This window comes from Diaphorina citri, unplaced genomic scaffold (genome assembly GCF_000475195.1).
Source record: "Diaphorina citri unplaced genomic scaffold, Diaci psyllid genome assembly version 1.1 scaffold58, whole genome shotgun sequence".
Taxonomy (NCBI): Eukaryota; Metazoa; Arthropoda; class Insecta; order Hemiptera; family Psyllidae; genus Diaphorina; species Diaphorina citri.
In genome coordinates, this window is record NW_007377495.1 from 188,226 (window position 1) to 212,340 (window position 24,115).

The window sequence follows — 24,115 nt, forward strand, 5'->3', positions numbered from 1 at the left end:
GTCATATAAGTACGCACATTGAATTTAAAAAGTAGTACATCCATCGTCCTTGTACCTACCTGCCATTATTTCTATTGATTTCGATATTCGATCAAATGGAAGACAATAGGTAAATGCATTGAAAGCCCTAAGAGACATTTAAAAGTGTACTATAATTAGTGATTTTCTATGTAGGTACAAGTACTCACATTGAATTTAAAAAGTAGTACATCCATCGTCCTTGTACAAATGTACACCTACTTGCCATTATTTCTATTGATTTCGATATTCGATCAAATGGAAGACAATAGGTAAATGCATTGAAAGCCCTAAGAGAGATTTAAAAGTGTACTATAATTAGTGATTTTCTAGGTAGGTACAGAAATAATATTCACACCTAGGGCACCTAATTTGGTTTTTGGTTTATCAAAGTTTTGGCGGGCAATCATTCCCTACACTAGTTTTGGAAAAAGCACCCCCTGTATGAATTATGAAGAAGAAAGCACTATACAATGTGTAGGTACAGAAATAATATTCACACCTAGGGCACCTAATTTGGTTTTTGGTTTACCAAAGTTTTGGCGGGCAATCATTCCCTACACTAGTTTTGGAAAAAGCACCCCCTGTATGAATTATGAAGAAGAAAGCACTATACAATGCTGCTCTATAAGCTTTTTTATTCCACTCCTGATAAAGACGGAGGAAAGAGCTTTAAAAAGAACTTTTACTAGTCTTTTGAGTCACCTATAAAAAAAAGAAGCTTGCTTTGTTGAACCTTTTTATTTAGATCTCGCAATCATATTTTCTCTCTCTTCTTAAAGTTTGTTTATTAAAAGAGCTTTAAAAAGAACTTTTACTAGTCTTTTGAGTCGCCTATAAAAAAAAGAAGCTTGCTTTGTTGAACCTTTTTATTTAGATCTCGCAATCATATTTTCTCTCTCTTCTTAAAGTTTGTTTATTGGCATACAAAAGAATTGAAGACCCAGGTTGAAATGTGACATAAAATCTTGGAAACCTTCCACACTAAATGAAAAATTTCTCCTACACATTACAAGTCCGACCACCATGCACCTATTTTCACGAGGGTTTTACTTTTATTACGTCGTGCATTCACAAATTCACGTCACTCCTTGAACTCCTTCTACATATAAGGAGGCTATACACTTCATGATCGCTGCGCCAGCTGTTCCGCAGTCCAGGGCCCTACACCGGGGCCTTTTAGATCATGACACATAATTGTGGTCAATAAGTCAATTCCAAAGACAAATCTCCTGCTACCATAAGTGTGTAGAGGCCCCAAATGTTAAAGGTGACCTCAGATGGTATCTAGGTAGCTCTCCAAAGACAAATCTCCTGCTACCATAAGTGTGTAGAGGCCCCAAATGTTAAAGGTGACCTCAGATGGTATCTAGATAGCTCTTCCACCGGGTACATTCTAGATTGTTAGGCATATGAAAAACTGAAAGAGCTACCTATCCGGTTGACAAAGAGTTCAAGATCCTTCTTCTTTTTCTTCGGCTTTTCCCGTGTACAGACGGGGTCGGCGTTTTTGGGCTGACATTTGGTTTTGGCTACAAACTTCACGAGTACAAAGCGTTCAAGATCCGCTATTGTAATAACTCATCAGCTGATTTCAGTAGTATAGTCAAATGGCACTGGGCGTACTGTATTGTCTTAGAGATGTGTCTTCCTGATAACAAAAAAGACTTTTGTTTCCTCGCCAGTCGTACACAATGTTGCCATGTGAGCCTCAGTGACCATGTCCAAGTATTGGGTGCAACTGGGGAGCACCCTAGTGATTTGGGGATCCCTCGGAGGCGCAGATGGATTCTTCATGGGCACGAAACACACAACACCCCCAACCCAGCTGCCCATGTTCAACCACAAAGGAAAAACGTATGCCAAAGTAGGTAAGCTGGAATTAGTTGAAGTAACTAGAGGTAGTTAACACACTACTTAATATCAGGACTTTCCTTGCCCTTGAGATCAATTTAATTTGAAAAAAACCTTAACCATTTACAAAAGAATAGTTTTGATTTTTGTGACTTCTCTTTAGTTCAGACTAAAAATAGTTGTCACAAAATCAGTTGATCAGATTTACATACTTTACCTACTCATGTACATCTTTAGTAGTAAATGCTCAGTGATATTTCACAAGAGGTTCATGACTACTCAGGTTTTTAATGACAAGATTCTCCCTGGCCAGTCGGCGACAAGTTACCCATCTCCTTATATTAACTTCAACCAGCCTGTAGGCTTTTCATTCCCTTTTAATTAATTTCATGATGAAAAAAGAAAAGCCTTTAACCCTTTATGTCCGAAGACATAGCAGGTTCTTTATGTTTTTTTTCCACTTCTTCTTCTTCTTCTTCTTCTTCTTCTTCTTCTTCTTCTTCTTCTTCTTCTTCTTCTTCTTCTTCTTCTTCTTCTTGAGGTGCCGTCTCCGTTCCGGAGGTTGGCAAACATCATGGTTATTCTACACGTTATCCATAACGTATAGAAGTATTAGACTACTCCTCCTCCTCCTCCTTCTATTCTTCTTTTTCTTTTTTCCTGAACTTTTCAGTTTCTCAAAGATGAATCTTACATCCTGTTGTTGGTGGATGTGCCAATTCCCCAAGCTCATTTTTACATGATGTATGGAATATCTATTAGTGGATGTGCCAAATTTCTCACTGTTAGAAGATGAATCACTATACGTATACGTTTATTACCTATTGTACGTTTTACTGTATTGAGCTTATTAATATAGCAGTAAAACTTCAAATAACTCTTTTTATTTCCTTAATATGAAGCTTTAAGCCCTGTGAGGTATCAAATCTGCCTATCCAGCAATAGACAGGTACCAGACCCGAGAACCAAACATTAACCCATCTGGATAGCTGGATACGAACAACACTCAGATTTACTTGTCCCTGGAGATTTTATGTCTCGCCTTTTGACTCTCTGATATCTTCGTCAAAAACTATTACCCCAACCCAGGGTTAAAATAAGTTTATATTTCAATGCTATGACACTAATCTGTATGCAAAACTTCCTTTGTTTTTCCCCTTCTTGTTTTTATTTCAATGCCCATCACAAGGTAAATTGGGGAGACTTTGTCCCAGGTGGCCTCATGAACTATAAAATGATCAATTCTTAAATTTATTTAAGTTTCAACCTGAAGTTGTAGGTAGGTACCTACATTTGTGAGGATAGTTTCTAACAGTAATAGGCTCTCTTTTACCAGTGTAAGTATAGGTACCATATTTAGTAGGTTAAGCTCATTGGTTCAGTGCTCAAAAAGATTGATGTTCCTATTAACCTTGTTTATTTATTTTTTTCGCCTGCTTGCAAATTATCAGCATAAGTACCTATAGGGTAAGTAGATTCATCAGCATAAGTACCTATAGGGTAAGTAGATTCATCAGCATAAGTACCTATAGGGTAAGTAGATTCATCAGCATAAGTACCTATAGGGTAAGTAGATTCATCAGCATAAGTACCTATAGGGTAAGTAGATTTTGAAGGAACCACCACGAGGTATTTTGACAATAAGACCGTTGTCCGAGGAACAACAAGAAACACCTTCCCGTAGAACTCTCCGATGGGAGACAAGAGTTCCAGGGAATAAGACGACTGGTATCCCCTCTGCCACAACACCTACAGTAGATGACGAAGACCTCCCATATTGGAAGAGGAATGTCTCTGCTCTGGACTTTGAAAAGTACCACGGTTCAGGCGGGGATCTCAACTTGATGAACTATGACAGAAGGAGGAAAGTGGTGCGATTGAATGAGGAGAGAGCGGCATATGCATTGGAGATGGCTAGGAAGCAGGAGCATCCAGACTTTGACTGGGCTGATCCGAAGAAATTCTCCATACTAACAATGACCATACCGAAGACAGAAATGACAACTACCACCGAGTTTGTGCCTCGTGCAGACGTTATTATACCGGACTACGTTTGTAATTTCCGGTAGTAACATGCTATATCTATCTACAATTTTTGTATTAAACTAATACTGTACATATTGAACGCCGTGTTTTCAATTAGAGTTAATTGAATTTCTCTCTTGATCCAACTTTACCACAGACATTCCACGGCTCATCTGTTAGTTTCCTGTCCGCGCCGAAGGTTGCGGGGGACTGCGAATGTCAACCCAATCACAACTACCTAAAACACCTACAATGAGCATTAACGTCGCTGATAATTTGAATTACCGTTTATCTACCCACCTGTGGAGCCATGGTTCAATCAAATGGGTGGTCTAAAGGGGGTTCACTGTTCTGAAAGCGTTATAAAGTTTTCCAGCTTCCCAACACATTAGTCCTTATAAGTTGAAGCTGGATGTTCTATCTTCTTCAAAAGTAAGTGCGACATCCATTTCTACATTTTCTAATTTAATTATTTTTACGTAAAAAAAAATTGCAATTAGGTACGTAAGTAAAAACAAGAAATATTTTTGTTTTTTACATATTTTTGTACCCAATTTATTTGTCTTCTCTTGACTGCTTCAATTTTCAAATCCAAACTAGCATTTTCTGGAGGTGGATTCCATGTTGGTAGAGGTCTTCTCTTTACCCCCTGAATTCTGTACATATTTCCAAGAATCTCATGGCTCATCTGTTAGTTTCCTGTCCGGGCCGAAGGTTGCGTCAAATGTTGCGGGGGACTGCGAATGTCAACCCAATCACAACTACCTAAAACACCTACAATGAGCATTAACGTCGCTGATAATTTGAATTACCGTTTATCTACCCACCTGTGGAGCCATGGTTCAATCAAATGGGTGGTCTAAAGGGGGTTCACTGTTCTGAAAGCGTTATAAAGTTTTCCAGCTTCCCAACACATTAGTCTTTATAAGTTGAAGCTGGATGTTCTATCTTCTTCAAAAGTAAGTGCGATATCCATTTCTACATTTTCTAATTTAATTATTTTTACGTAAAAAAATTGCAATTAGGTACGTAAGTAAAAACAAGAAATATTTTTGTTTTTTACATATTTTTGTATCCAATTTATTTATATTTTATAAGATTTTTTTACTACAGTCGGACATGTCTTAATTGGGAATCCAAGGGACCAGTAATTTTTTCCCGCTTATCCAGTTTTCCTAATTACAATTACAAATCAAGGGGCCACGATTTTTTCCCGTTCATCCTGGTTTCCCATTTCGACGGGTCTCAGCTAGACAGGTCTAACTGTATTTATATTTTTAGTATTGTTAAAAATTATTGATTTGTAAGAAGAAGAAGTATGAGACTTTGAGAACACTGGTCACAACTATTGTCGTTCCCCGCTAAAACACCACGCTAAATTTAGGGCCCACCAGATCTAGAGTTGACGGTGCTAACCACTAAACCACTGAGGTTGTTTGAAAAATTATCTAAACTTGATTTTACCCAAGCTCGTGCATATTCTTTACAATGATTGGAGATTTATCGCATTTCCATTGTTAGCCCACTTCCATTATTTTAACATTTCATTCAAATGGATAATTATATTAATATACTTTTGATTGGTCAGCTTAAGACTGACAGCCTAGTTTATTCTAATAAAGAAAACGCTTCTCTCGCTGATGTAGATTAAACAAGATTTTTTAAAAGCAATTTTCAAAGCTTTTTCTTCGACTAATAAGTGATAAAATTACTGTTGAAAAAATATTTGAAAAGCTTAGTGCTTGACAGGGTCCTTGTTTCATATTGTTGTCACTTGGGATTTTCTTTGTCGAATTTTATAAGAAAATGTAATCAATTCAAGAGTTTGTGAGAGGTCTCCCAATAACCCAATCTGAGGCATCAGATTGATAATGTCATAAAGACATTAGCGGTAGACCAAGCACCACTACATATAAAAGCCTTAAACGGAATATCTTCAAAGTAAAATAATAGTAAAAGCAATTATCACTCTATCTCATAGTAGTTAACACACTACTTAATATTAGGACTTTCCTTGCCCTTGAGATCAATTTAATTTGAAAAAAACCTTAACCATTTACAAAAGAATAGTTTTGATTTTTGTGACTTCTCTTTAGTTCAGACTAAAAATAGTTGTCACAAAATCAGTTGATCAGATTTACATACTTTACCTACTCATGTACATTTTGGGTGGTGGTCTGAATAAAAAGTGGTTTGCGAATCCTCTTGGTGATGAGATGGGCTTTGGTGGTCCAGCAAACGATGTCAGACCGGTGAATGAAGATTATGTCAACTATTTGAAGGAACGTTTTGGGTGGTGGTCTGAATAAAAAGTGGTTTGCAAATCCTCTTGGTGATGAGATGGGCTTTGGTGGTCCAGCAAACGATGTCAGACCGGTGAATGAAGATTATGTCAACTATTTGAAGGAACTTATACACTGAGCCAACATGAAGAATGCTGCAGTGAACTGTGTTTCAAGTCAACATGTGGCAATTTGCATGATCCAACACTATATCAATCGCATGCGAAATCTTTGAAGCATCCTGCATGTCGCCTCATGTTGACCGTCGATTGAGATGGTTTTGAAGCATGTTTCAGGGCAACATGCAACATGCTACATGTTGTCTCAGTGCAATTGAGCCTTTAGATCTAAATATACCTACCGAAGATGACTACCTATACGTATTAGAATCTGGCTTTGGTTATAATTATTATGTTGATCGATTTTGATTGACCATAGTGTAAGGCCTGTCGCAGATTGGAAGATTAACCGTGGATGCCGCCTGAAAATACAAATCTATGAATATGATACAAACCTCTCACACTCTAGGAGACATAAGTCGCACGACTCCAGTGTGAGAGGTTTCTATCGTTTTCATGGGGTTAGATTTTCAGGTGGCATCGCGCGATTCCGGGTGACTACGTTTCCAATGTGTGGAAGGTCGAAGTCTCTTCAAAGTCTTTTTAACGTATTGTATCTCCAAAATCTTCTAGTGGTCCCTAAGAGCCTAAGACCATGCTGATGATGATCCTACTCATGTACATCTTTAGTAGTAAATGCTCAGTGATATTTCACAAGAGGTTCATGACTACTCAGGTTTTTAATGACAAGATTCTCCCTGGCCAGTCGGCGACAAGTTACCCATCTCCTTATATTAACTTCAACCAGCCTGAGTGGGTCCAGGAGAGCCAACAGCATATGCTTGCCTAGACGGTCAATCGTCCAGATACCAATCATACGCTACGTTGCTTAACTTCAGTGAAAAATTGGGAACTGGTGCATTCAACGAACTATCATCGCTGCCGCTGCTGACTACTAGATTTTTGAACATACATTGCAATTTTTTGCTAAGTAGGAAGGAAGAATTTTAATTGTGTTAATGCTTGTCACAAATGTCGTTCCCCGCTTAAAACACTACACAAAATTTCATGACTTGGACTCGAACCACCAACTTGGACTCCTGATCCATAGTCCACCGTGCTAACCACTACACCACTGAGGTTGGTTATCGTTTTCTAAGTAAAAAGTTAATTATTTAACATTGTCTCTTCCAGGTGACCAATACGTAGAGTACAATGACGATGAAATGTACTATGACAGACACCAAACTATGAAGCCTGAAGCTCAAATGGACCGAGAAGACCGAAAAATCCTCAACCTGGAAGATCATGAAGGAAGTTTGAGTAATTCAAAGACGAGGAAAGAAGAGCGATATATGGCGGAGAAAGCGTGGAAGGAGGCCAAACGAGAAGAAGTGGACGATGTGACAAGTAAATATTAACAAATGAGATTAATCGATTACAGCTTTAGTATTGTTGTCATTTGAAATCGAAAACACTGTGTAGGAAGTAAACATATTGAATGATTTTTTTCGCATCAAAGCAACATCAACACCGCTGTAGGATATGATAGCTTGTTAAAAGCATCAAACATGACAATACAGTGTATCTTCACTGCTGGGGAAATTATTTCGAAAAGTAGCACCGAGGACTTTTCCTTTGAAAGTGCTAACAGAGGGAATAAGAGAGGAATTTAATTTAGATGATTACAGCTTTAGTATTGTTGTCATTTGAAATCGAAAACACTGTGTAGGAAGTAAACATATTGAATGATTTTTTTTCCCATCAAAGCAACATCAACACCGCTGTAGGATATGATAGCTTGTTAAAAGCATCAAACATGACAATACAGTGTAACTTCACTGCTGGGGAAATTATTTCGAAAAGTAGCACCGAGGACTTTTCCTTTGAAAGTGCTAACAGAGGGAATAAGAGAGGAATTTAAGGAAATTGCTTCATCTCATAACAACCAAAAGTTAAGGTTTTTCAGGATAAAAAAAAGCGGTGATAAAAAAAGTAGCACCGAGGACTTTTCAACCAAAAGTTAAGGTTTTTCAGGATAAAAAAAAGCGGTGATAAAATTCGCGTTCTTCTTCCCTCACCTATATTTTATTTTTCCCACCCGATGCGATGACACGAAATCCTGTTTATAACTTTGGGTCATGATTTTTCGTGTTCCTCTTTAATTAAGTGCTTTGATGATGGTGATGAAATGATGAATACAGTAGTGAGTGGTGATATATTATTATACTGGGGTGATACATCCAGGAACTTTATTACTGCAGAAATTGGGAATAATTGACTGCAACAGTCAGAGAGAACCAATCAATGAAATTTATTCATGGACTACCCAAAGTTTGGGTTGCCAACAGAACATAGCATAATTTTCAGACAGAATTGTTTAGTGTTTAGGTTTGTCCAAATTAACCTGGTCGACTGCCCGTCGATCGACGGGGTAATTGTCGAGGCAGTGTGGACGGTTCAGTCGACATCGATCGACTATGTGTGAACTTTACAGGTAATATAAGCGGTGATAAAATTCGCGTTCTTCTTCCCTCACCTATATTTTATTTTTCCCACCCGATGGGATGACACGAAATCCTGTTTATAACTTTGGGTCATGATTTTTCGTGTTCCTCTTTAATTAAGTGCTTTGATGATGGTGATGAATACAGTAGTGAGTGGTGATATATTATTATACTGGGGTGATACATCCAGGAACTTTATTACTGCAGAAATTGGGAATAATTTACTGCAACAGTCAGAGAGAACCAATCAATGAAATTCATTGATGGACTACCCAAAGTTTGGGTTGCCAACAGAACACAGCATAATTTTCAGACAGAATTGTTTAGGTGTGTCAAAACCTGGTCGACCGCCCGTCGATCGACGGGGTAATTGTCGAGGCAGTGTGGACGGTTCAGTCGACATCGATCGACTATGTGTGAACTTTACAGGTAGGTAATATAAAATCAATTTTTTTTTATCTTGAAGTCTCCAGATGTATTTCATATTTCATACATCAACATTCTATTAAAGGTTTATATCGTTCATTGTATTAACAGTTCAGTTCTCTTTCTCGTGCTTTTTCCTCTTGAGAAATATCTCGAAAAAATAACACACGTAGCTTCTTTTGTTAACAGTTACTAATTAACTTATTACTACATAATGAGTTTAGAGCTGTTTGCATAGCTCTTGTTTATGTTTTATTCAAGAAAAAAGTGAAACATTCTTTTCAGAAATAAACATAATGCTCGTAACTCGTATATTATCTTAGTGCAGCTTTTCTACTAATACATATTATGCTTACTAATGTCAGCTCTGTCTTACCTATAACAAAATTAGGAAGTTTATAATAATTACATCTCTGTAAGATGGAGGGAGATCATTTTATTACATTTTATACCAGGAAAAAAATAATGAAAAATAAAAAAGGTAGGTACGCCAAATCAAAGCCACGGGGAAATAAATATCCTAGTAATCGCTTCACTTAGGCTTTTCATTCCCTTTTAATTAATTTCATGATGAAAAAAATATAAAATCCATTTTTTTTTTTTTATCTTGAAGTCTCCAGATGTATTTCATACATCAACATTCTATTATAGGTACCTACACGCTCTTGTACGTTTATATCGTTCATTGTATTAACAGTTCTCTTTCTCGTGCTTTTTCCTCTTGAGAAATATCTCGAAAAAATAACACACGTAGCTTCTTTTGTTAACAGCTACTAATTAACTTATTACTACATAATGAGTTTAGAGCTGTTTGCATAGCTCTTGTTTATGTTTTATTCAAGAAAAAAGTGAAACATTCTTTTCAGAAATAAACATAATGCTCGTATATTATCTTAGTGCAGCTTTTCTACTAATACATATTATGCTTATAAGTATACTAATGTCAGCTCTGTCTTATAACAAAATTAGGAAGTTTATAATAATTACATCTGTAAGATGGAGATCATTTTATTACATTTTATACCAGGAAAAAAATAATGAATATTAAGCGTGGGCAGGATACTGGTAGGTACGGCAAATCAAAGCCACGGGGAAATAAATATCCTAGTAATCGCTTCACTTAGGCTTTTCATTCCCTTTTAATTAATTTCATGATGAAAAAAAGAAAAGCCTTTAACCCTTTATGTCCGAAGACATAGCAGGTTCTTTATCTTCATGTTTTTTTTTTTTTTTTTTTCAATTTTTTTTTTTCTTTTTCCTCCTCCCCCCCCTTCCCCCCCCCCCCCCCCTTTTTTTTCTTAAAATAATGGAAGTGGGCTAACAATGGAAATGCGATAAATCTCCAATCATTGTAAAGAATATGCACGAGCTTGGGTAAAATCAAGTTTAGATAATTTTTCAAACAACCTCAGTGGTTTAGTGGTTAGCACCGTCAACTCTAGATCTGGTGGGCCCTAAATTTAGCGTGGTGTTTTAGCGGGGAACGACAATAGTTGTGACCAGTGTTCCCAAAGTCTCATACTTCTTCTTCTTCTTCTTCTTCTTCTTCTTCTTACAAATCAATTTTTAACAATACTAAAAATATAAATACAGTTAGACCTGTCTAGCTGAGACCCGTCGAAATGGGAAATCTCTTCTTCTTTTTTCCCAAACTTTTCAGTTTCTCAAAGATGAATCTTACATCCTGTTGTTGGTGGATGTGCAGAATTTCTCATTGTTAATAGATGTATTGAATATCTTATTTATTTATTAGTGGATGTGCCAATTTCCCAAGCTCATTTTTACATGATGTATGAAATATCTATTAGTGGATGTGCCAAATTTCTCACTGTTAGAAGATGAATCACCATACGTTTATTACCTATTGTACGTTTTACTGTATTGAGCTTATTAATATAGCAGTAAAACTTCAAATAACTCTTTTTATTTCCTTAATATGAAGCTTTAAGCCCTGTGAGGTATCAAATCTGCCTATCCAGCATTAGACAGGTACCAGACACGAGAAGCAAACATTAACCCATCTGGATAGCTGGATACGAACAACACTCAGATTAACTTGTCCCTGGAGATTTTATGTCTCGCCTTGACTCTCTGATATCTTCGTCAAAAACTATTACCCCAACCCAGGGTTAAAATAAGTTTGTATTTCAATGCTATGACACTAATCTGTATGCAAAACTTCCTTTGTTTTTTCCCCTCTTGTTTTTATTTCAATACCCATCACAAGGTAAATTGGGGAGACTTTGTCCCAGGTGGCCTCATGAACTATAAAATGATCAATTCTTAAATTTATTTAAGTTTCAACCTGAAGTTGTAGGAGGTATACCTACATTTGTGAGGATAGTTTCTAACAGTAATAGGCTCTCTTTTACCAGTGTAAGTATAGGTACCATATTTAGTAGGTTAAGCTCATTGGTTCAGTGCTCAAAAAGATTGATGTTCCTATTAACCTTGTTTATTTATTTTTTTCGCCTGCTTGCAAATTATCAGCATAAGTACCTCCTATAGGGTAAGTAGATTCATACATACTTACTCGTATGTACTTTTCTACAGCAATTTTAAGTCAAACACCAAGTAGTGTCAGTCTAGCGTATTTTAGGCTTGAGGTGTTTAGCTATTTTCCTTTTTTCCTCCTCATCGCAACTTTTCTAGGAAGTACACAGTAAAGTTTCAGATTCAACTTTCGTAGAAGAAAAAAAAACGTATTGTGTTCTCCTTCACAAAGGATGTCTAAGAGCTTAGCCCTAAAAAATTAAAGCCTCAAGCCCTATAAAGTAATTTTGTGGTCGAGCTACATGTTATACGGTAGTCTTTAAGATACGCTCAGGGCCCATGTGGGTGGAAGTGTCAAACTTGTAAAGCATTTGAAATGGGGGTTTGCATCGTTTGAAGTAGAACCCCGGAACTAAAACCATTTAAAATTCAAATGCTTTTAGATTTCTGGTGGGTTTGAATTTGAATGAAGTCAGATGCAGAATATTAAGATATCAATGATGTAGGTACCCCCTAACTACCTACCTGAAAGAAATAAACCCACTGAAATGAAATAAAAATAAATTCTCATGTAAAATTTTAAATGGATTTAAAGGTGGTGTTATGGGCCTCCTAATGCTCGATCAAACACAAAAGAGTATTTGTTAAGGAGCTTGCAGACAGATTTATTTTCAGGGAAAGCTTTATAATCTCCTTTTTTTTACTTTCTTACATTTTAGAAAGTCTTTATTAGTCGTGACCATGACCTACAAAATCGACTGTAAACTTTGTAGTTACCCCGCCTCTGACATAATTCAGTAAGAACCATGAGATCTCATTCAGAGCTCTTTCTAGAACTGGAATTATACACTTTGTAATAATTTTTACTATCAAATCGGAGGGAAAAATTGATAGCATAAATATTGACAGAACACGCTGACTTGTTGACTTCCTACTTCCTAAGGGACTGAAACAGGAAGTCAGCAAATGTGTACCTACTTTACGGGAGAATGAAAATGTTTTCAATACTTGTACTCTTCCTCAAAAAATATCTTTAGAAGCTACATGCTGTAAACAATGGAGTAACTACTTATTTCATTGGAAATCTTTCATAAATTCAAGTACAATGTCTTCAGAATTGAAGATAGTGCTTCCTGTGATGTGCACGCTTTTAGATTTGTATAAATATGCACTTTAAAGTGGGTGTCAATTGTTATCAATAAGTTCAATAACGCGGTAGTAAAATTTTTGCTTCCTTCCTATACCTACCTATCCAGTAAAAACGTAGGGTATAGGTAAAAAATATCTTTTGAATAGACATAGGTACGGGTATCTTGTTTCAACTTTCAAATCAGACGTGCATAGGTATGTAGGTTTTTGCTTTTTCGGACCTAATGGCTATGTTCAGAATCCCACCTCTGTGGCCGAGTGGTCACGAGCACTGACTCTCAACCCAGAGGTGCTGCAGCACCGGCGGGTGGAATATTAGTATTCACACGACTTGACTGCTGAAATCCACAAGAACATATTGTAATACTGTATAGATAGTCTCTTGGAAATTAGGACAAAAATAAAAGGAAATTAAAGAAAGTAACAAGAAAATAAGTATACATTACAGATAAACATAAGGTTACATTTCAAAAAGAAATGATAAAAATAATAATAATAAGGAAATAAGTAAAAAGGTTTTCTAGTTACCTACCTACTTAGGTATCATTTTGGAAAGATAGCTTCGATTTTCCGCGAAAAAATAAAATGAAAACTTCCGTTGGCAAGAGAAGAATGATCTAAAAAATTTAAATAGATTTTAGCAGTTAACCGTATAAACAATGGAGAAAACAATTACCGGTCGAAGGAAATGCTTTAGGTAAGGTCGGAGAAGAAAAAGAAAGAAGGAAAAAGAAGTAGAAGAAGAAGAAGAAGAAGAAGAAGAAGAAGAAGAAGAAGAAGAAGAAGAAGAAGAGGCATCCCGTGAATTAAAAATTTGACTTCTTCTAAAGCAGTGATATCACAACTAATGCATCCAAACATTCCAAACTCGAAATTTTAGCAGTTTAGCAATTGACGAATGAACAAAAAATGCATTTCCCAGCAAGACAATTTAGCAATTTACCCAACACCCATGTAGGTATTGTTGATTAAAAATTTGACTTCTTCTAAAGCAGTGATATCACAACTAATGCATCCAAACATTCCAAACTCGAAATTTTAACAGTTTAGCAATTGACGAATGAACAAAAAATGCATTTCCCAGCAAGACAATTTAGCAATTTACCCAACACCCATGTAGGTATTGTTGAAAGACGAAGGTATCTATTGTCAGCAAAATTTGGTTCCTAATTGAACGATAGGGGTGAATCAATATTATCTACTACTACTAATAGGTAGGTATTACATAGTCTTTCAAAAACTCTATATAGGTAGATATCTATAAATGTAGAATATCCTGGGTGTATATTCTACGTATAGGTACATAAAAGATATAAAAGTTTTATTTCGTTATAAGTATTCCCGAAAATATTTTTACTTTCTATTATTCCTCATGGAATGTACATTGTACATACAATGTATAGCTTGATAAACTTAGACACATACATAGTCAGAAAGTATGTTCTATACCTAACCCCACTAAATACGGCTCTGTACATAAGTATGTGTATATAGAAAGTCCTGGTATCTCTTTCCAAACAATGGCAAACAAACTTGAAGACTGTTGACTTTCCGTATTATATCTATACATCATGTAGAATATCCTGGGTGTATATTTTACGTATATTAGGTACATAAAAGATATAAAAGTTTTATTTCGTTATAAGTACCTATTCCCGAAAATATTTTTACTTTCTATTATTCCTCATGGAATGTACATTGTCAGTGGCGTAGCGTGTATGTATGGCGTGTATGGCGGCCATACAACTCAAAAGTTTACTCTAATGCCCATAAATATTAATGGCATGTACTGTGATGGGACTTGGTAGACCTGTACATGAGCCCTAATACAAGGCCCTACACTTGAATTTAGACCACGCTACGCCACTGTACATTGTACATACAATGTATAGCTTGATAAACTTAGACACATACATAGTCAGAAAGTATGTTGTATACCTAACCTCCACTAAATACGGCCTGTACATAAGTATGTGTATATAGAAAGTCCTGGTATCTCTTTCCAAACAATGGCAAACAAACTTGAAGACTGTTGACTTTCCGTATTAATTTTCTATTTACTCATATGTTACTGCACCCGAGCCGAAAATGGGGGGGTGCCCCTTTTCCGTGACCCCTTGGGCCCCCTCATCTCCCCAAACATTTTCTGTTATTTACCGTATAACTTCTATGTGTATCTACTTAGCTACCCATATAGCCTGTACCCGAGCCGAAAATGGGGGGGGTGACCCCTTGGGCCCCCTCATCTCCCCAAACATTTTCTGTTATTTACCGTATAACTTCTATGTGTATCTACTTAGCTACCCATATAGTAAATTTCCTATCCCGAGTTCCTTTTACCCACTACATAAATATCTTACGTTAGGAAAATGACTCTATGTACATACTTATATCTATGTAGGTAGTTTCTGTTCACTTATAAGAAGGTCCATACACTCTCGACTAGAAAAGCAAATCTGGTGAACAGATACTTTCAGCAGTGGAATTTTTTCCCGTTGTCAGGACTGTCAGGAAATGAAACCAGTTACCTATTTGGAGAAATAGCCAAAATAAAGACACTACCTATTTCTTCAAATTCAGGCAATTATTAATACCAACCTCCTATTTTTTTTTACTTTTTTTATTTATTTATTTTTTTATTTTTTTTTTTATTCTCTACCTTATAATCATGTAAGTTGCCGGTAGATATACCTATTAATAATAATATGCTATAATTCCTAATGATGTTAGTGGATGTGCCAAATTTCTCATTCCAATATTTCCAATACATTATCTATTAGAAATTAGAGGATGTGCTATTTTCACTTCTTCTTACAGGTAACGCATGTTCTGCGTTCATCTTACATCACCTAGGTAACGCATGATATTATTATGATGATAGATAATATAAATATAATAATATCCACCTACATATATTGGAAAGCGGATCATAAAGCTCAATATAAACCGTTATACATAATTATAATTACCTAACATGCTACAATCTCTTGCTGATCAAACATCACATTTTACATAATAATTATCATGTGCAAATTTTCAACAATATCATCCAACATAATAAAGGTATCTATAACATAATTATTTCCTTCCATATTTTTTCCTCCTTTTTTTTACTTTTTTATTATTTTTTTTTTTATTTTATTTTTTATTCTCTACCTTATAATCATGTAAGTTGCCGGTAGATATGCCTACTAATAATAATATGCTATAATTCCTGATGATGTTAGTGGATGTGCCAAATTTCTCATTCCAATATTTCCAATACACTGTGTATTAGAGATTAGAGGATGTGCTATTTTCACTTCTTTTTACAGGTACCTACCTAGGTAACGCATGATATTATCATGATGATAGATCATAAAGCTCAATATTGGAAAGCGGATCATAAAGCTCAATATAAACCGTTATACATAATTATAATTACCTAACATGCTACAATCTCTTGCTGATCACACATACTCAAAGTTACGAATGAAGTATCAAGTTACTCATGGTTAAAATAATTATGCAAAGATAGTGTGAACATTATTACGCCTGAGGTGTCGGAAATTTACATAGTTAATAAGCATAATGTGAAAAGTTAAGTAAGATAGTAACTCGTTATGAAATAATGAGCTTCTGCTCAACTTCTCCAAATACTAATTCAATTATACTATCTAGTGTTACAAAGAAAAGAGCACTTCTAATTAATTTAAAATGACTTGAAAGTGATGCGGATGTTGAACATTTACGCATGTCTGGTAATGAAAAGTAAAAATTTGATAATGGCTAAATAAATACCTATGTTGTTTGTTTCAGCATGTACTTGGGTTGGAATGTTCCTATAGGGTAAGTAGATTCATACATACTTATGTACTTTTCTACAGCAATTTTAAGTCAAACACAAATAGTGTCAGTCTAGCGTATTTTAGGCTTCAGGTGTTTAGCTATTTTTCTTTTTTCCTCCTCATCGCAACTTTTCTAGGAAGTACACAGTAAAGTTTCAGATTCAACTTTCGTAGAAGAAAAAAAAACGTATTGTGTTCTCCTTCACAAAGGATGTCTAAGAGCTTAGCCCTAAAAAATTAAAGCCTCAAGCCCTATAAAGTAATTTTGTGGTCGAGCTACATGTTATACGGTAGTCTTTAAGATACGCTCAGGGCCCATGTGGGTGGAAGTGTCAAACTTGTAAAGCATTTGAAATGGGGGTTTGCATCGTTTGAAGTAGAACCCCGGAACTAAAACCATTTAAAATTCAAATGCTTTTAGATTTCTGGTGGGTTTGAATTTGAATGAAGTCAGATGCAGAATATTAAGATATCAATGATGTAGGTACCCCCTAACTACCTACCTGAAAGAAATAAACCCACTGAAATGAAATAAAAATAAATTCTCATGTAAAATTTTAAATGGATTTAAAGGTGGTGTTATGGGCCTCCTAATGCTATATAGTAAGATATTAACTCGTTATGAAATAATGAGCTTCTGCTCAACTTCTTCGAAATACTAATTCAATTATACCATCCAGTGTTACAAAGAAAAGAGCACTTAATTAATTTAAGATGACTTGAAAGTGATGCGGATGTTGAACATTTACCCATGTCTGGTAATGAAAAGTAAAAATTTGATAATGGCTAAATAAATACCTATGTTGTTTGTTTCAGCATGTACTTGGGTTGGAATGTTTGGCTCACAGTTCTTGTCCATCAGATCCTGACCATCACTGCTGGTGAAAGTATCAGTTCTGAAATCCAAGGCTATGAAAACCTGATCCCCTACAAGCAGCTATATCAGACATGTCTGGAGGAAAATCTCAGAAACTGTGAAGTCTTCAAGTATGAAGATGTGGACAAGAGAAGTCCAAAGTTCAATGCCTCAGTATCAGTTCTGAAATCCAAGGCTATGAAAACCTGATCCCCTACAAGCAGCTCTATCAGACATGTCTGGAGGAAAATCTCAGAAACTGTGAAGTCTTCAAGTATGAAGATGTGGACAAGAGAAGTCCAAAGTTCAATGCCTTCCTAATGCTCGATCAAACACAAAAGAGTATTTGTTAAGGAGCTTGCAGACAGATTTATTTTCAGGGAAAGCTTTATAATCTCCTTTTTTTTACTTTCTTACATTTTAGAAAGTCTTTATTAGTCGTGACCATGACCTACAAAATCGACTGTAAACTTTGTAGTTACCCCGCCTCTGACATAATTCAGTAAGAACCATGAGATCTCGTTTTCATCCTGGGGAGGAAAACGAAACTCTCCATTCATCTGGGGAGGAAAGGGTGCCCCCTACTCTATGGACGATTTAGACACGGATAGCATGGACTTGGCAGAGAAGAGAGCCAAGTTCTCAAGTTGGGGAGGTAAGAGAGACATGATGGAAGACAAACGTGCCAAGTTCAACAGCTGGGATTTTCATCCTGGGGAGGAAAACGAAACTCTCCATTCATCTGGGGAGGAAAGGGTGCCCCCTACTTTATGGACGATTTAGACACGGATAGCATAGACTTGGCAGAGAAGAGAGCCAAGTTCTCAAGTTGGGGAGGTAAGAGAGACATGATGGAAGACAAACGTGCCAAGTTCAACAGCTGGGGCGGAAAGCGGACAGCCAAGTTTTCAAGTTGGGGTGGGAAGAGAGCACCTGAGCTATTTGCAGGAGTGAAAAGAGGAGAGTATGACGGTCTGGGATATAAGAAGAAACCAGCCTTCTCAAGCTGGGGAGGAAAGAGGAGTGATTTGAGTTTTCTCAATGAAGCTGAAGAGTTGATTGGAGAAGAACAAGAACATTCGTTAAAGAAGAGAGATACTGCAGAGGAAGAGTTTGAAGATCATATGCCTGACTTGTGGAAAGAATTCTTCGATAGGATTAGTAATCCAAACTTCAACAAGAAGAACCCATATGACCAGGAACCTGCGGGAACCACCGTCCAAACTATTTCTGCTCCTGTTAAGAAATCTCCAGCAGACTCTCAGCTACAACGACTATTCAAACAATTTGTGTACTGGACAGGAAATCAACCTGGTGAGAAGAAGAACATGGTTATGAACAGTAATCCAAACTTCAACAAGAAGAACCCATATGAACAGGAACCTGCGGGAACCACCGTCCAAACTATTTCTGCTCCTGTTAAGAAATCTTCAGCAGACTCTCAGCTACAACGACTATTCAAACAATTTGTGTACTGGACAGGAAATCAACCTGGTGAGAAGAAGAACATGGTTATGAACCTACCGCTGTGTACATCCACCACCTCAATCTTTTCCTTTTGTACAGGAACCTCAGGGGGCAAGTTGGTTCCTATCACTGAAGCTTGCATACCCACATACCTAATTACAAACTTAAACGTCCCGGGTTAGCTAGATGCCCGGCAAAGTCGAAGTTTTTTTCAGCCCTGTGCTCGCTTGGATGAAGCGGTGAGCTCAGCTTCGCGAGAACAACTATAGCTATCCTCTGTTTAGAATAAAATTCGGCCTCGTGCGGGAATCGAACCCACAACCTAAGCGCTTACAAGATAAACGCTCTACCCACCACTCACTCGTTACAAAGTGATTCCTATCACCAGCCCTGAACTTGCAATATAAAACTCATTAGTAGAATCTTGGAAAAGGGAAAGCCTAAAGAGAGAGGGTATAAATTCCTCACCTGAGATCAGGTGCTAATGGGTTAACATGATGGATTATCGGAATCTCAGCGGTAGCGAGAGAAGGTTCGAATCCCAGGAGAGACAGATAATTTGACCCCTGAGATCTGAGATTCTAATAGAGGTGGGTATAGTTATATAAACAAAATATAAAAGTAGGTAGGTAATAATAAATGAAAATAATAATAATAAAGATGAAAACTCGTGTCTATAGGTATGTCCATACCTACCTATACCTGTAAACTTACCTATTCTAACTATGGTAATAGGACCTATTTGCTACCTATTTGTTATTTTGTAGATAGATATCTATCTACCTACCTACTACTACCTATAGGTACATAATGTAGGGGTAGACTGTAGAGAAGCATACTCACGAAAAAGAAGAAAAAAGACCAAAGTTGTGACTTTGTTGAAAAACTTTCATTAGAGGCTAAATCCTAATGAATGCCAAAAATATTTGGTTGGTAAAAAAAAAAAAAAAAAAAAAAAAAAAACCCCCCACCCCCAAAAAAAAACCATGGGAAAAAAACTTTTTAGGGCCCAGTAGAAAAAGCCATTCATTATAATACTTAGGTCTTTATATTAATATTGTTCTAATCATTGATAAATAATTATTTGAAGAAATTAATTGTATTATTTTTGAAATAAACGTTAATAAATTTTATGTATTACATCTGCCCATTTGTTTTGCCTTCTAAATCTTTTAGGGAGGTTTGTTAATTATTAGGTTTCAAATTTATTTGGGTGAATGATTCCAAATTTATTTAGTTAAATGATTTCAAATTTATTGAGGTAAATGATTTTATCGATGGTTAGGTTATATCTACTTTAGACTGCTGTGTAGTTCAGAGACATTCATAAATAGGTACAAGTATTTCATTGTTTCGTGTGGAGCTTTATCTCAAAAGCAGCTTCCTTAGCTGATGTGACAACTAAGTCCCATGGAGCCATGGTACCTGTCCGATAGCTTATCAAGTGAAGGCAGAAAGGACTTCAAGACAACTTACTAAGAAGAGGACTTAGACATCATCTCCAACATGCCATAGCTTGTGAAGGCGTGAAAACTTTGGTCATTTATTAAAACAAGACGGACAAAAAATGTCCAAGCTGGCTTAGTGGAAAGAAAGACAATTGAGACAGAGAAGATTTGGGTGTAGAAGTGGGAGAAAAAGAAGGATAAGAAGGAGAATGAAGAAGAAGGAAGCAGAAAAGAAGAATAAAAGGAGATGGAAAAGGAAGAGGAGGAGGAGGAGAATACTAGGATTCCTAGGAAGGAAGATGAGGAGGAGAAGATGGAGAAAGATGGAGAAAGATGAGGAGTTAGAAACAGGAGAGGAAAAAGTGGTATAGTAGGAGAAGAAGAAGGAGAACGAAAGGAAACATCTATCACACAAACTTCCTGAAATTTTTCATGTGGGCAGTGGACAACAAAATAAAATAGATTTGTGTAACCTACTTTACGGGAGAATGAAAATGTTTTCAATACTTGTACTCTTCCTCAAAAAATATCTTTAGAAGCTACATGCTGTAAACAATGGAGTAACTACTTATTTCATTGGAAATCTTTCATAAATTCAAGTACAATGTCTTCAGAATTGAAGATAGTGCTTCCTGTGATGTGCACGCTTTTAGCTTTGTAATTTGTATGCACTTTAAAGTGGGTGTCAATTGTTATCAATAAGTTCAATAACGCGGTAGTAAAATTTTTGCTTCCTTCCTATACCTACCTAGGTATCCAGTAACAAGCTGGGTCCGTCCCTCCGGGAATTTTTTAGCCCGTGCACTGACTCTCAACCCAGAGGTGCTGCAGCACCTGGGTGGAATATTAGTATTCACATGACTTGACTGCTGAAATCCACAAGAACATAATGTATACTGTATGGATAGTCTCTTGGAAATTAGGACAAAAATAAGAGGAAATTAAAGAAAGTAACAAGAAAATAATTACATTACAGATAAACATAATATTATTATAATAATAAGGAAATAAGTAAAAAGGTTTTCTAGTTACCTACCTATATATATTTAGGTATTATTTTGAAAAGATAGCTTCGATTTTTCGCGAAAAAATAAAATGAAAACTTCCGTTGGCAAGAGAAGAATGATCTAAACTAAAGAAAGTAAAAATTTAAATAGATTTTAGCAGTTAACCGTATAAACAATGGAGAAAACAATTACCGGTCGAAGGAAATGCTTTAGGTAAGGTCGGAGAAGAAAAAGAAAGAAGGAAAAAGAAGTAGAAGAAAAAGAAGAAGAAGAAGAAGAAGAAGAAGAAGAAGAAGAAGAAGAATTGAATTGAATTGAATTGAATTGAATTGGTAATGTATTTAAACAACAATGATAGGTACAAAAGTTTGATCATCCCCTAAGCTTACAGAAACTATCAAGGCTCACTATAGATCGTCAGCGAATTCTCTTATTTATTTTTAAAATTATCTCTATTTTTGTGAGTTTTCTTTCTTCTGAATGAATGTGCATTAAGTTAATTAAACCTAACGTACGAGAATCCACATAAATTCCTCCCTAGTACCTATAGCTTTTGCATGTGTGGAAAATATAATATTAGTCCTATAGCTGAACTCTTTATTTCCGACTCATAAGGTTGGCTATGTATCCTAAAGCTAAAGCATGTTTCAATAAAGCTCAAAGTTACGAATGAAGTATCAAGTTACTCATGGTTAAAATAATTATGCAAAGATAGTGCGAACATTATCACGCCTGAGGTGTCGGAAATTTACATAGTTAATAAGCATAATGTGAAAAGTTAAGTAAGATAGTAACTCGCTTTCATAACTCCCTTGCTTAATTCCCTCACTGTTCTCTCCCTCTCTTCCTTTATCTCCCTCCATTCATGTCTTTCCATCTAATCTCTCACTCTCCCTTCTACTCCCTTTTTATTCCTTATCTTTCCCTTACATCTCCTTCCTTGCTTTTCCTTTCAACTCCTTCATCCCTTCTCTATCCACACCTTTCTCGTCTGCATTTTACTCTCCAATGTTTTTTCTTCCTCCACATGTTTTCTTTCTTCTTTCAACACCCCTCTTTTTCATCTTCTCCTCCTCCTCCTCCTCCTCCTCCTCCTCCTCTTCTTCTTTTTTTTCTTCTTCTTTTTCTTCTTCTTCTCCTTCTCCTCCCTCTTTCTTCTCCTCTCCCTTTCTTGCTTCCTCTCTCCTTTCCGTTCCTGTATTCCTCCTCCTCTTCCCACACTTCTCATTCCCTTTCTTACCTCTCCTCACCAAGATCTTTCTTATTGCACAGATCCCAAAAGACACAATTTGATTTCAAAATGGGCAATTTATTATTTCTTCACCTCAGGGGATGCTCTCTGTCTTGTGGTTTACCTGGCTAAAACGAATACTGGGTAACGTCTAAGGCTAATTATTGGTTCCTATCACTGAAGCTTGCATACCCACATACCTAATTACAAACTTAAACGTCCCGGGTTAGCTAGATGCCCGGCAAAGTCGAAGTTTTTTTCAGATCTGTGCTCGCTTGGATGAAGCGGTGAGCTCAGCTTCGCGAGAACATCTATAGCTATCCTCTGTTTAGAATAAAATTCGGCCTCATGCGGGAATCGAACCCACAACCTAAGCGCTTACAAGGCAGATAACGCTTCCCACCAAAGTAACTCCTTACAAAGTGATTCCTATTAACAGCCCTGAACTTGTAATATAAAACTCATTAGTAGAATCTTGGAAAAGGGAAAGCCTAGAGAGAGGGTATAAATTCCTCACCTGAGATCAGGTGCTAATGGGTTAACATGATGGATTATCGGAATCTCAGCGGTAGCGAGAGAAGGTTCGAATCCCAGGAGAGACAGATAATTTGACCCCTGAGATCTGAGATTCTATAGAGGTGGGTACCTATAGTTATATTTATAAACAAAATATAAAAGTAGGTAGGTAGGTAATAATAAATGAAAATAATAATAATAAAGATGAAAACTCGTGTCTATAGGTATGTCCATACCTATTACCTACCTGTAAACTTACCTATTCTAACTATGGTAATAGGACCTATTAGCTACCTATTTGTTATTTTGTAGATATCTATCTACCTACCTACCTACCTACCTACTACATAATGTAGGGGTAGACTGTAGAGAAGCATACTCATGAAAAATAAGAAAAAAGACCAAAGTTTTGACTTTGTCAAAAAACTTTCATTAGAGGCTAAATTTTTCCTAATGAATGCCAAAAATATTTGGTTGGTAAAAAAAAGAAAAAAACTCGCATACCTCATAATAAACCCATGGCAAAAATTTCCGCTGCGGACAGGATTCGAACCTGTGCGGGCACAGCCCATTGGATTTCGAGTCCAACTCCTTAACCACTCGGACACCGCAGCGATGAGAAACGAGGGCAAAAATAGTAATATGTAAAGCTGAGCAAAGAAATATGTTTTAGAAGTGTGCGTTCAAACGAATCTGTTCAAAAATATTGCATACCCACTGATCACGTGGTGTCAAATTTTTAATTGCCCTGATGACATTTACCACTTTTCTCAAGTTTGGAATATCTTCTGTAGGTTTTTGGGACAAAATAAAAGCAAAATCCTATTCATTTACAGCATTTACTGAATTTCAAAACGATTGAAAACAAAGAATAAAGGTTAGGTACAAATAACGCAGCACGAGAAGATCTGAACAGACCTCTGGTGTTTCCAACGTATCTGTGCTGCGCT

At 36.4% G+C, this 24,115-nt stretch overlaps 1 protein-coding gene and 1 non-coding gene across 2 annotated transcripts; one reads left to right on the top strand and one right to left on the bottom strand.

The window, feature by feature from the left end:
• The first annotated feature begins 4,591 nt into the window (after positions 1-4,591).
• On the top strand, positions 4,592-23,813 carry LOC108253554. The gene is made up of 5 exons (XM_017447726.2): positions 4,592-4,856; positions 17,457-17,676; positions 18,124-18,151; positions 18,217-18,990; positions 23,710-23,813. The coding sequence occupies exons 1-5, from the start codon at positions 4,837-4,839 to the stop codon at positions 23,811-23,813; spliced, it is 1,146 nt and encodes a 381-aa protein (XP_017303215.2). The 5' UTR covers positions 4,592-4,836.
• Positions 23,698-23,779, bottom strand: Trnas-cga. The gene has a single exon. It is a non-coding gene; the product is annotated as a tRNA-Ser (tRNA).
• Positions 23,814-24,115: the final 302 nt, after the last annotated feature.